Here is a 13,201-nt window from a genome sequence, read left to right as displayed (position 1 = left end):
AAATCACAACTTTTACAGATACAAATTTATAGTTTTTGTACAGGTACAATTTTTTTTTTGTACAGATACAAATCATGACTTTTACAGGTACAAATTTGTTTTTACAGATACAAATTTGTTTTACACATACACATTTTTTTTTTACAGGTACAAATTTATTTTACAGACACAAATTTTTTTTTTACAGGTACAAATTTATTTTACAGACACAAAATTTTTTTTTACAGGTACACATTTCTTTTACAGACACAATTTTTTTTTTTACAGGCACACATTTTTTTTACAGATACAAATCACGACTTTTACAGATACAAATTTAGACTTTTTTCTACAGGTACACATTTTTTGCACAAGTTAGTTTTGCACCAAATTTACCTCCATACGAATCAGAATTATCAGTACCCATGTGCGGTCCCCGACTCATACACTTCCAATTCAGGGGTCAAAACTTCCCAGCGGCCACAGTAGCGCAGTGGAACTAACCGAGTAGAACAGTCAGTATTTTGATTTTGAGATTGCTTAAGGTCAATTTTGGGTAATATGCCAGGTTCCCATTGTTCAGTGCGTGATTCCATACACATGGACTCAAAAAGGCGATGAAGGAATTTTGCCGTATTCACGAGTGCAATAAAGGAACATCATGTTGTATCTGCGACTCACCTTACATAGCCTACTCATCCCATTCCTACTGAAAGAAAATCTCCAGAAAGGATTAAATTGGTAAATTTAAAGATCAGATACTAGTAGTGTTTCAAACTCCCTGTTGCATAGCAAAAGCTGTTCCACAAAATGATTGCACATCCACTACAGTAGGTGGCAGTGGTGATAAATACAAATTACAAGTGTAGTGCATAAATCTCTTACCTGTATCCTGTAAACCCAAACACTGACCTTTTTTCTACATTTATTTTGTTTGACAGCTTCTATGAATTGACATGCCAAGGAAGTTTCCAAAAGTGCAAGCTCTCCATTGATGAGACCAAATAGACACAATTGGCAAGAAGCAAAAAGTGTTTTTTTAATGGATGTACTCTTTCATTCAGTTTGTATTTTTTTTTTATTCCTGGGAATCCCGGCGACAATTTGACCTTTAATCACGGGAGCGGGATTATCGAGTAAAATGGACTCGGACCATTGCATTTGTGATGTGTGTGTGCTTAATGTAGCTGATCTCCAAAATTGGAGTGGTACGGGAGTGGGAGTTATTCTGAACAGGATTGTTTTTTTGTTTTGTTTGTACTGTGGGGCGGGATGGGAATTTTTTTTCAATGGGGGCGGGACAGGAGTAAAAATTATATCCTGTGTTGCCCTCTACTGCACATATACAAATGTGCAATGTAGAGTTGTTGTTGTTGTTTTTTAAATGCATCATGCAAACATACACAGGTCAAATACTTGACACGGCTGTATGTGCATGTGTTTCCACTGACTAAGCACCCTCATGTGAGACGCTGTCTGACATCATGTTACACTCAGGTACGGCTCCAGAATGTTTTCTCTTGGGCTTGAGGGTTGTTCTTAGAAAAGAAGTCCAGGAGTGTGACACGTGAGCCTAAAATTGAACTTGAGCAAAAACAGGTAAAAATTTGATCTGCTTGAAATCAATCAATTCATCTTTCCTGTAGTGTGCTATAAATAAATAAAGTTCACTCAGCCCTTTGTTTGCGGAATCATTTTTACACTTGAAAGGCTACGTTCATACAAGGATATTCACCAGAAAAACTTGTACAAATGACCGATTATATACCTGTGAGTGCTTTCAAATCTGATCATACAAAGTCTTTACAATTTTTTACAACCCAGATTTATTTCCCATTTATGTATATTCAGAATGCTATCGAAGTTAGCAGTTTTATGCAAGTCTTGCAGTGTTATTTAGATACGCTAGCAACTTTTTATCTGCCTTATCAAAAATATTCTTTATGGTTTGGTCAGTTATTAAATTAAACTGTGTAATATATATTAAGCCGTAGCAGCACAAACAAATGAAACTGATTATTTCCCCCACATTTTGCGTGTGGTAACTTTCCTGAAGGTAGAAGTTATCATCTGCTGATTCAGCCACCCTGTACAAAGTGCCCGATCACGTCTTTTGCCTTCATTTAATAACTATACAATCGGGCTACATCTACACTTACCTGATTCAGTAATTGACTCACCTGATATGAACTGAACTCTACACAAGCAATGAGGAGTATCCCAAATCCTCCGTTTTGTTATTCACCCTATTTATGGCTGCTGTGATCCATTGGCTATGCATTGATTCTTCTTTTGGTAGTCTGGAGAATGCTTGATCCTTTTTTTTTTTTTTTTGCCTCTTCTTGTTGTGGCAGCTGGTCCACAACAATTCTTATATGTTGTGTTTTTCTATAAATAAATACATAAAGTAAAAAAGAAAGTGTGTGTGTGTGTGGGGGGTCTTTTTGTTTGACTTGCAGATCAACCAAGTTTTTTTTTTGTGTTCTCCTTTGCATTATATTGCCGTCATCTAGCAATGACCCTATCCACCCCGTCAATGGTGTCCAGCGGGTGTGCTATTAAATTCATTAGCTTCAACTGTAAAGGGCTCAATAGCCCAATTAAACCAAGTAAAATACTGCACCACATCCACCACCTTGGTGCCCAAGTGACCTTTTCGCAAGACTCGTCTCAAATTAAATTGAAGAAGGGAAGGGATGATTCAAAGCACTCCGTCCGCTGTTAACTTTATTTCACAACAAATTGACTTTTTTTTTTTTTTTTATGATTGTTAACACAACACTTGACATGTCGGCTTCAGTACTATGGAAAACCTTGAAGGCATATATGTTAAAGGTGAGATCATTTCTGTCACAGTGGGTGCGAGTGGTTGCTCAACCCAAATGTGGGGAAACACAGCAGGGAGTCAGGAAAAAAGGGCAAGGTGAGGATCTTTATTGAAACAAGAGAGTAGGGTAAGTAGGCTGGTCGCCATGACTGAGCGTTGACGAGAGTAGGCTGGTATGTCAGCTGGTGAACTACTTATGTAGCAACAGCTGCCCTGGGGCAGGCTGACGGAAGTGTGGCTGCCAGTGTGCGCCTACGGCCCTTCCGATCACCACCAAACATTCGCACCTTGTGTGTGAAGTGCGCCTTGCCCAAGGACACAATGACACATGACTTGGGGAGAGTGGGGATCAAGCAGCCAACCTTCCGGTTACTACATGACCATCTATACACCCTGAGCCACGGCTGCCACATTGTACCAATAAATTCTTACTGGGTGGCCTCACATCTAAAACATCTTAATGATTTATCCATCCATCCATCCATTTTATTTACCACTTAGTCTTCACAAGGGTTGCGGGGGGCACTGGAGCCTATCCCAGCTGGCTTCAAGGCACACCTTGAACTGGTTGCCAGCCAATCACAGGGCTCACAGAGACGAACAACCATCCACACTCACAATCACACCTATGGACATCTTTGACTGTTCAATTAACCTGACATGCATTGTCTTTGGAATGTGGGAGGAAACCGGAGTACCCGGAGGAAACCCATGCAAGCACGGGGAAAACATGCAAACTCTAACCAGGAAGGCCGAAGCCCGGACTCGATCTCACGTCCTCTGCACTGGGAGGCTGACGTGCTAACCAGTCAGCCACCGTGCCGCCCCTTAATGATTTAAAAGGAAAAAAATCTGTTAAAAGATTACACTCAAGAAATTAAGAGTTAGAATTAGAACCCCGTACCTCACTCTAGTCTACCCATATCACCGAATGCTATTTTAAGGTGATGAATGATGTTTATCCTTGTGGAGATTTTATGAGACAGATTTAAAGTACAGCAAATTTGCTGTGTTTTTGTAACTGATGAAGAGACTTTTGAATTATTATTTTTTTTAATGTCCATACATACACCAAGATATTTTGGGAAGCATTTTGACGCTGGATTTCTGAGGACCGTGATTTACCCACACTAAAATTTAAGGATATTAAATTTGGGACGATACTGCAAACAGTAAAAAGGTAAATAATGCCCAACACTTTGATAATAATGGCAAAACAGTTTATTCATAGATATAGGTTTAATAAATCAATCAATTGACCATTGAGGAAATTGAAAGTTTTTGGAAGGACATTTGGAGATAACCTTGCCAGCAAGATGAACTCTGGGGTTTTTTGTGAGTTCACAAACCCCGGAGAATACATCTTGTACCACTCCCGCTGATACGTTTGCAGCCAAGACGAGACAGAAGACGAGATCTTCATCCGTTGCCTTGATTGATCAAAACAAAATGTGCCGCATCGTCCAATCAACTCGCAGTATTGTACAGCAAGCCCTGCCATTCCCGAACGGGTCTGCCTAGTGAAGTACCAGATTCATAATGTGAAGAACTCCCTCGAGTGAATTACAATTATCAATCTGGCTGGCGAGGTTAATTTGGAGATGGATTGTGACGGAACACTATTCACCGTCTTCAAACGTTACGCTGTCGCCATCTTCTGGTCAGTGTAAGAGATGATGTCAGTGACAACTTCCGGGAATCCAAAACAAATAAACTAGGCTAAAGTCTACATTGGCGACATGCATCTTCTGTGAACATGAGGTCGCAAGCATGACGTCACAAATATGCGACACTACCATAGGAGAGGGGAGGGGTTGAGGACTTGAGCCACAACAGATGGACCAAAGTTGCGTGTCTATTATTATCAGCGGATTTCTTTATTATCTGGTTTATCTGTATGATGTCAAATTGACTGATAATTGCCAATAGTTATCTGCCACCGATATCGCACATTCCTGATAAAAAGTATATTTAACGTTAATATAAGCCACTTTAATATGCACAGTTTTAACATAAAGATCACACATTTTGGTGGGGTTGGGCGATATGGCCAAAAAATAAATGTTCTTTTTTTCCCCCCTGTCATTCTAATCTAGACAATTATGATTTTAATTAAATGAATAAATCCAACAAACATGTATTTAAAAGTTTGATTGATTCAAAAATAAATCCTGTGCAAAATGTTCTGACAACAATAATCAGCATTTCAAACGACCTGTTGCATAGTTCACTCAGCCCTTTGTTTGCAGAATCATTTTTACACTGGTACAAATGACCGATTATATGTAGAAAATTACCTCTGAATGATGAAGAGACAGAAACAATGGCTGCAATGTAAGGTTCAGTTTGCAAAATACAAAATGTCTGCAGCTGAACTGTACACCTTTCAAATCCTGCTGACTCATGCTCACGAATATACGATAAAAGTAATGTGTGCAACTAATGTAAAAAGATGTATCCATCTATTTTATTGTACATTTGCTTCCTTTAAAACAGTACACCGGGCTCTACTCGGTTGTCACAGAATAAACAAAAAAGTTTATAAAACAAGTCAGCATAGAATTCTTTGATGTATCACTGTATAGCAAGTGCCATTATAAAAATAAAAAAAACTCTTCATAATTAATTAAAAAGTTAGTTTTTGTATTGAATAGTTTAGTATATTTCCTCCTATCTAAATTAGATTGCTAATGAATAGTGAAGTGACGTTCATGAACGAATCGAGTCTTTTGAATGGCTCGTCAATGTGAACGATGGGAACAGTCTTTATAGAGAGACGTTCAACCTTAAGTATAACATTGCTGATTTCAAGTAATGTTAAAAAGCATAAAAGAGCCAGTCTTTTGAATACCTCTTTTAAGTGAACGATTCTTGATTGAACGGCTCCTGTCAAAGAGCCATAAATCCCAACACTACTTATGAAGTTTGTACAGTAATATACAGATAATGCTTTCAACTAGATGATGTGTTTTGTAAAACAAGCAATGTGCATCTCATGTACACACGAGCACATGTTATTGATGACGTACAAAATGGCTATTGTCATTGGAAAAAAGTACACACCAAAAAAACATCCTAAGTAAACTCAAGCATTCAGAGTTCAGTCGGGCAATGAATCTACATTGTACAAATGTACACCCAGACGAGTAATTGCCTTTCAAAATAAGAGAATGAAAGTGTCATACTTTTATATGAAGATGAAATATATTGGCTTATTCATTGTTTGCTTTTGTATAGATCATCGGTACAACACAATTATTTAAGAGAGTATGCTCTTTAAAGGAAGTAGTGTGTGGCTCTTAAAAGAGCCGTTTTGGTGTTTCAGATGTCTGCTTGTAGTTTTACTTGGACTTGGCTGCCTTCTCGGTCTTCTTGGGCAGAAGCACAGCCTGGATGTTGGGCAACACGCCACCCTGGGCGATGGTGACTCCGCCAAGGAGCTTGTTGAGCTCCTCGTCGTTGCGGACCGCCAGCTGCAGGTGACGGGGGATGATCCTAGTCTTCTTGTTGTCGCGGGCTGCGTTGCCTGCCAACTCCAAGATCTCAGCGGTCAAGTACTCCAGCACGGCCGCCAGGTAGACGGGGGCGCCGGCACCGACGCGCTGGGCGTAGTTGCCTTTACGCAGCAGTCTGTGAACACGACCGACCGGGAACTGGAGTCCGGCGCGGGAGGAACGAGTCTTGGCCTTTGCCCTGGCTTTGCCGCCGGTCTTTCCTCTGCCGCTCATCTTGATTTGTCTTTCTGGAGTGGAAACTCGAAGAAAACTGTACCCTTCGACGGAACAAGTCCTGCTTTAATAGCTTCTAAATGCGCGGGATGTTTTGAGTCAGGCCAACCAGGGAAGAGGTTTTCAGCGCGGAGAGGAACTTTGCATTTTGGCGGCCAGTTTGAACACAATTCCCTCCAATTGGCAGCGAGCCTTGTGGCAGGAGGTCTGTCTTCCAGGCGGGGCTGAGCTCAAGCAGGATCTGCGCACCAATCAGCATGCGCCGGTCTGAGCGCGCGTCACTCCTGCGCAGTCGAACCAAGCGGTTAAAAGCCACTCGCGTGTCACCTTCACATCACTAGGTTACTTTTGGAGGAGAAATACTCGAAGATGGCAAGAACGAAACAAACAGCCCGTAAGTCTACCGGCGGCAAAGCCCCTAGAAAGCAGCTGGCCACCAAGGCAGCCCGCAAGAGCGCCCCGGCCACCGGCGGCGTCAAGAAGCCTCACCGTTACAGGCCCGGTACCGTGGCTCTCCGTGAGATTCGTCGCTACCAGAAGTCCACCGAGCTGCTCATCCGCAAGCTGCCCTTCCAGCGCCTGGTGAGGGAGATCGCTCAGGACTTCAAGACCGACCTGCGCTTCCAGAGCTCGGCCGTCATGGCTCTGCAGGAGGCCAGCGAGGCTTACTTGGTGGGTCTGTTTGAGGACACCAACTTGTGCGCTATTCACGCCAAGAGGGTCACCATCATGCCCAAAGACATCCAGTTGGCCCGTCGGATCCGTGGAGAGAGAGCTTAAGCTTTTACAGTCATACAACAACGGCTCTTTTAAGAGCCACCACATTTGCAACTGAAAGAGAAATTCCATCATGACTCCATATTCGATAAGAGTAATGATGATTCTTATTAAAAGTAGATTTTTCTTAAGCATTGCACTTTTAGTTGTTATGAAAGCAGTATAGGTATAAACCTCATAGTATATGGCAATGAACTTAACCCGCTCGCCTTTGATCCCCCTTTTTTATTTTTTTAAAAACTATTATCAATTTAAAATATATATATTGGTGCACTCCTACACTAATGCCATACAAGTAACCCTGTTGTAAAGCAATCGTACGGAAGTTTTGGAGGAGCAATTGGATATTCTGATTGGACAACCGTTCCCCCGCTTCAAGTAGCCAATCAATGAGCAACTACTGTGACAACGTAGGGTATTTTACACGCAATTGATTAGTATTACAATACCTAGAATTATGTCTGGTCCGACCGGCGCACAGATACATTGTGTATCTTCAAACTTTTGGGTTTATATTAAGATACTATAATTTCGCCGATGAATTAATTAAAACTTCCATTTCCACTGTTGTCTCAGTTTTCAGACGCTTTTGGAACCGTAACTATCAATGCCTACAACAAAACAGTGGTCTGATGATAGAAAAGAATAACGAAAAGCTAAAATAATTGAGTTAAATGTCTGTTTTAACACAATCAATGACATGAATGTTTTTTATTGATATGTAAATAATGAAATGAGTTTAAGAATAAAAAGTCATATTTCCTTAGTGTTGATCCTTACTGTTGATTTTGAATCAAACCCCAAATAAATCAACACCTATTGATTGATTAATTAATTATATTAGTGATGGGAATTCCGGCTCTTTTTAGGGAACCGGTTCTTTTGGTTCGGCTCACTAAAAAGAGCCGGCTCTTTCGGCTCCCAAATGGCTCTTTAGATTTTTTGTCGCTTAAATCAATATATTACAAACAACAATTTAAAACTGTGCAATATGAATAACTAATGTGAAAAAATTGCACTATATCAAATGTTTGTTGCATAAAATACACTTTTATTTATAAACTTGACAGTTATAAAAAAAAGAAAATTTAACTATTTACAAATGAACTTAAATAATTGCTTTGGTTATGTTAGCTGCATTGTCACTAACACAGCCACTTTGAGCAGCTCCTCAGCTAAGTTTTCAGAAGTGTGTCTCTCACTGAACTCAAAACAATCCAGAAGACAGGACACCATTTTGAAACTTTCAACAAAGTGACATGTAACTGACAAGTAGGATGTGGTGGTTCTGGAAGTCCAGCTGTCCGTTGTTAGACAAACTGCTGTGGCTTTTTTAACCCTCTCTTGCAGTGAAGCACGTTCTCCGTCATACAGGCCTGGGATGATTTTTTGGGAGAGTGTTTTCTTACTTGGAAGTGCATACATTGGATTGAGTGAATGAATAAACCGTCTGAATCTTTGTCCTCCACAACTGAAAATGGTTGGAAATCACATGCAATAATTTTAGCCAGTTCTTCATCAATTACCTTTTGTCTTGCTGGAATCATTGACTTTTGCAAAAATTGGCCCAGAGAGCTCTGGGTTGTAATTTTCCGTTGTTGTGGTGGTGCACTGGATGATGCTGAAGACGCTGCAGCCGCAGCAGCAACAGTTGCAGTAGCACCTTCATTATCAGGTTAATTTATTTGCCTTTTTTCCTCCAATTGAACTAAAGGATGAGTAGTTCTCAATGAGAACATGAGAACTTCTCATGTGCCGGTGTAAATTGTTTGTAGAGCCTCCCCGATATGAAATTTTAGTCTTGCAGACTTTACACTCTGCCTTAGTTTTGTGAGTTGTTGTATTGAAATGTGTCCATATATTGCTGCGTTTTCTCATGTCTCTCATTTTTTAACAGTTTTTTTTACCTTTCAGTTTATACAAGCGCTCTCCTCCTCTCTCTCGTCTCCTCCCTCCCGTTCACGTTCGAGTGTGTGTGACTGCTTGCAGCGTGCTGTCGTGTGCCCCTCCCCCCTCTGCTGCTCAGCGCTGAGCGCAGACAGAGACGACTCGCACACATACTCACCAATCAAATGCGGCTTTAGAGAGAAAAAAAAGAGAGGAAAAAAAAGCGGCTCCTGGCTCCCGTCGTTCACGTCAAAGATCCGGCTCTCAGAGCCGGTTCGTTCGCGACCGACACATCACTAAATTATATGGTTTTTTTTTTCATTTTGAGTTTTGACTCGGGTTACGGATGATGTGTGTTTTTAATATATGACATATGTAGCAGACAAGGAATACGTTGACTCTTTAAATGAGATTTGGTGGCTCTTAAAAGAGCCTTTTGTGGACAGAAATGTTGACTCACTTCTTTTTGGGTGCTGTCTTCTTGACACTTTTGGGCTTGGCCACCTTCTTGGCGGGGCTCTTCTTAGCGGCGGTCTTCTTGGCCGCTGGGGCTTTTTTGGGCGCCGCCTTCTTGGGGCTCTTGGTGGCCTTCTTGGCTACTTTCTTGGGCGTCACGGCCTTCTTGGGGGATTTCTTGGCGGCCGTCTTCTTGGCTGCCACTGTTTTGGCCTTCTTGCTCGGCGTCGCCTTCTTCGCGGCCGGCTTCTTGGCTTTAGCGGGGGTCTTCTTGGCTGCCTTAGTGGCTGCCTTAGTGGGCGCCTTCCCCTCGGCCTTCTTGTTCATCTTGAAGGAGCCAGAGGCGCCGGTGCCTTTGGTCTGAAGCAGAGTTCCCTTGGTCACCAGTCCAACGACAGCGAGTTTGACGCGGGACCTGTTCTTGTCCACGTCGTAGCCGTCGGCCGCCAGCGACTTCTTGAGGGAAGCCAGGGAGACGCCATTGCGCTCGTTGGAGGCGGCCACGGCCTTGACGATGAGCTCGCTGACGCTGGGTCCGACCCTCTTCTTCACGGGTTTGGACGCCTTCTTCTTGGTCGCTTTAGCCTGGGCTGGTACTACTTCTGTCATGATGCCTGCTATTTGTCGTTTGAACGGGCTGGTGTTTTTTCCCGAGCAAGAGGTGGGACTTAAACGCACCATGAGAACCGTGGAGAGTCAATCGGGCAGTTTGCTCCACGGCGCGCTGACAAACTCTCCTCACTTGTGTTTTCTCCGCACATTTCAAATGATGAAAAACAACATTGGAAGCATTTTAAATAAAATTTAATGATTTTAATAGATCTCACACTTGTTTATTTCCATAATGAAGCTGTTTAAAAGTCGTATACTTTCTGCATTTATTTTGCAGAGCTTCCAGACTTCACCTCTACACTGTCGTGAGCAGCGCTTCTCGGCGAATTTCCTGACTCATTTCTAAAATAATATGGTTTAAAGTAAAATACTATTTGACAAAAAGTGTTTTACATATAAAGTAACATGTCCAACCATGGATTGAAACTCTAATCAAGCGAGTATTGATTATCGTTTTGGAAAAAGACAACGTTTTCTGAGGGCAGCAAACACACATGACTGAAACCTGTGGCTTGTGTCTGTTATCTGATAACACTTCTCAATTTTATATCCAAGTCATGGAATGTGTTTGTCTTAAACAATACAAAGTAGCTGAATTTTTAACAAATTTGTCTACATACATACTGTATGCATGGGAACAATTGGTGTGAATGCTTTTGCCTTCCGCATCAGTATCACGTAGGTCAGACATATAGATAGATTACAGTGCTTATTGTGTAAACACTGCTCGCGATTGTATCATTTTTTTATTTTGCACTTTATTGAACGTGTGGCTAATATTGACATTTATTTGACTTGTGCATCACATGTATTCAGTATCTCATCCCGATATAATAATTGTATTAAACTTTTGTTGCACACCACACAGAGAACCTGCTCACACTTGTGCATGTGCAGGCCTCCTAGAAGACATGTCAGTGACAGGGTATTGAATAACTCTTTGACAGTGTTGGGAAGATTGTAGATAGTTTGTCATGTTTTCCTACTGAGAATGTAATAGTAGTGAAATTTCTCATTACTATTTCAATGCATTGTAATTTGACTTCTTTTTCACAACTTGTGTATTCATTACACATACTTTCGCATTTGAGAAATATGTGTTCAAATGTTTCAGCATTAATTGAAACTTCCCCAAAACAATGTAAAAAAGACTACACGGGGAATTTAGTAACTTCTGTTTAACTGCACAACAGTATAAACATAGAAATACACAATAGCGCTTCATATTATCTTAAAAAAAAAAACTTAGTTAAGTGATGGCATGCTGCCTGGAAACTACATTTGTACGAAATCCAAACCCTCAGAATCCAACGGTGTCCTCCAAAGAAGATAAGCTAATCAGGAATGTTGGACTAACTGAAGGTATTGTGCCGGCAAACCAGTAGTGAGAGTTTGTGGTTTTCTCAATTGTGCGCATGCGTACAAACACCCTCCTCCCTGCTTTTTACGCAGGAAACGGAGCGTCAATAAAAATATAGTTGTTGTTTTTTTTCATTTTGTTAACCATAAGTACACGTCTGTTACAGGTTGATAAAGCGATTTTAAGTGAATCAGACAACTTAATTTGTAGTGGAATTCTCTCTAATACAGAAGCGATCGCTTATGGCTACTGAGTGACGCCCTCCGCACACCCACAAGTTTGGCTACCTGTCCCCATTCAGGTCCGTAGTCTTGTTATAAAATTAGCCAGCAACACAAGTCCACTTCATTCTAATCATCTTTGGTGACTACTCATAACTCAATAATGTCCGGCCGAGGAAAGGGTGGCAAAGGGTTGGGAAAAGGAGGCGCTAAGCGTCACCGTAAAGTACTCCGTGACAACATCCAGGGAATCACCAAGCCCGCCATCCGTCGTCTGGCTCGCCGTGGAGGAGTAAAGCGAATCTCCGGCCTCATCTACGAGGAAACTCGCGGTGTGCTGAAGGTTTTTCTGGAAAACGTCATCCGTGACGCTGTCACCTATACCGAACACGCCAAGCGGAAGACCGTGACTGCCATGGATGTGGTGTATGCACTCAAGAGACAAGGACGTACTCTGTACGGCTTCGGAGGTTGAATCTTCTCACTCTTTGTCCTTAATAATCCAAAAAGGCCCTTTTAAGGGCCACCCACCTACTCTGAGAGAAATCATTTCATATCAAACACAAACCGATTTATGAATTTAACATGGAATATTACTAATTAAAAATAACAAATGCAATTACTCCAGGCATCATATGACTTTGAGCAGTTTCTACTGCTTAAAACGTGAACATTTGTTTTTGTCCATTTCATTTGTAGTACAGTGATAAATTGGCTTTTAATTAGAGAGCTGTATTTGTACAAATATTCAAATGAAATATTACCTTTAATAATGGAAGAGTTTGAGTTTTATATGCAATACAATAACCGTTTTTGCTAGTGCAACCTCTGCTTCCATTTTGATTTACACTACATTACTGTAATTTAATAGTGGCAGTACGTTTTATGTGGTACCTCCACATGATGGATAAAAAAAATACTAAGCTCATTCTGAAAATTTAAGCTTTTCCTTTCAGTATTGCACACCAAATTTGCACTCATTGTGGAAAAACACTTTATCCCATGAATATCCCATTGAGTTTAAAAATCGCGTTTTCAAATGTAAAATTTAATCTAAATAAGCAAAACGGACACAAGCCAAATCAATCAAATGTGGTAATTACGATGTTCTGTTCAGTTCATTCACTTGCGAAGTGACGAGAAGGGCCAAATTACGGTGCATGTCCTCTTTCAGGTCCGGATAATGGCCAACAAAGACTCTGCTTTTCAGTGGGAGGTTTTTGTGTGCGCCTCACAAAACCGAGAGGCTGTCTACCAATCAGAGAGTGGCGTTAGCACACTGCTCGTTGCACGAGTCTCCTATAAAATCTCTGGCTTCCCTAGCATCGGACAACGTCTTGTATTTTACTCTTGA

General features: G+C 41.2%; 4 protein-coding genes across 4 annotated transcripts; 2 read left to right on the top strand and 2 right to left on the bottom strand.

Moving 5' to 3' along the window:
* Window positions 1-6,147: 6,147 nt before the first annotated feature.
* LOC147162074 (histone H2A) lies at window positions 6,148-6,561 on the bottom strand. Its single transcript, XM_086096899.1, has one exon. It carries the CDS (start codon window positions 6,532-6,534, stop codon window positions 6,148-6,150), a length of 387 nt encoding a protein of 128 aa, XP_085953025.1. The 5' UTR covers window positions 6,535-6,561.
* A 342-nt stretch (window positions 6,562-6,903) lies between these two features.
* Window positions 6,904-7,314, top strand: LOC147162073 (histone H3). Its single transcript, XM_086096896.1, has one exon. It carries the CDS (start codon window positions 6,904-6,906, stop codon window positions 7,312-7,314), a length of 411 nt encoding a protein of 136 aa, XP_085953022.1.
* A 2,132-nt stretch (window positions 7,315-9,446) lies between these two features.
* LOC147162072 (histone H1-like) lies at window positions 9,447-10,276 on the bottom strand. Its single transcript, XM_086096888.1, has one exon. It carries the CDS (start codon window positions 10,261-10,263, stop codon window positions 9,655-9,657), a length of 609 nt encoding a protein of 202 aa, XP_085953014.1. The 5' UTR covers window positions 10,264-10,276; the 3' UTR covers window positions 9,447-9,654.
* A 1,718-nt stretch (window positions 10,277-11,994) lies between these two features.
* On the top strand, window positions 11,995-12,322 carry LOC147162071 (histone H4). Its single transcript, XM_086096906.1, has one exon. The coding sequence runs from the start codon at window positions 12,011-12,013 to the stop codon at window positions 12,320-12,322; it is 312 nt and encodes a 103-aa protein (XP_085953032.1). The 5' UTR covers window positions 11,995-12,010.
* Window positions 12,323-13,201: the final 879 nt, after the last annotated feature.

The sequence above is a fragment of the Leptonotus elevatus genome, chromosome 15 (genome assembly GCF_054856555.1).
Source record: "Leptonotus elevatus isolate MCC_2025b chromosome 15, RoL_Lele_1.0, whole genome shotgun sequence".
NCBI lineage: Eukaryota > Metazoa > Chordata > Actinopteri > Syngnathiformes > Syngnathidae > Leptonotus > Leptonotus elevatus.
Note: the sequence above shows the minus strand (reverse complement) of the source record. Positions and strands in the feature narration are given on the sequence as shown.

Coding starts and splice junctions, on each gene's coding strand:
- LOC147162074 (XM_086096899.1), bottom strand. CDS start 6,534: ATGAGCGGCAGAGGAAAGACCGGCGGCAAAGCCAGGGCAAAGGCCAAG.
- LOC147162073 (XM_086096896.1), top strand. CDS start 6,904: ATGGCAAGAACGAAACAAACAGCCCGTAAGTCTACCGGCGGCAAAGCC.
- LOC147162072 (XM_086096888.1), bottom strand. CDS start 10,263: ATGACAGAAGTAGTACCAGCCCAGGCTAAAGCGACCAAGAAGAAGGCG.
- LOC147162071 (XM_086096906.1), top strand. CDS start 12,011: ATGTCCGGCCGAGGAAAGGGTGGCAAAGGGTTGGGAAAAGGAGGCGCT.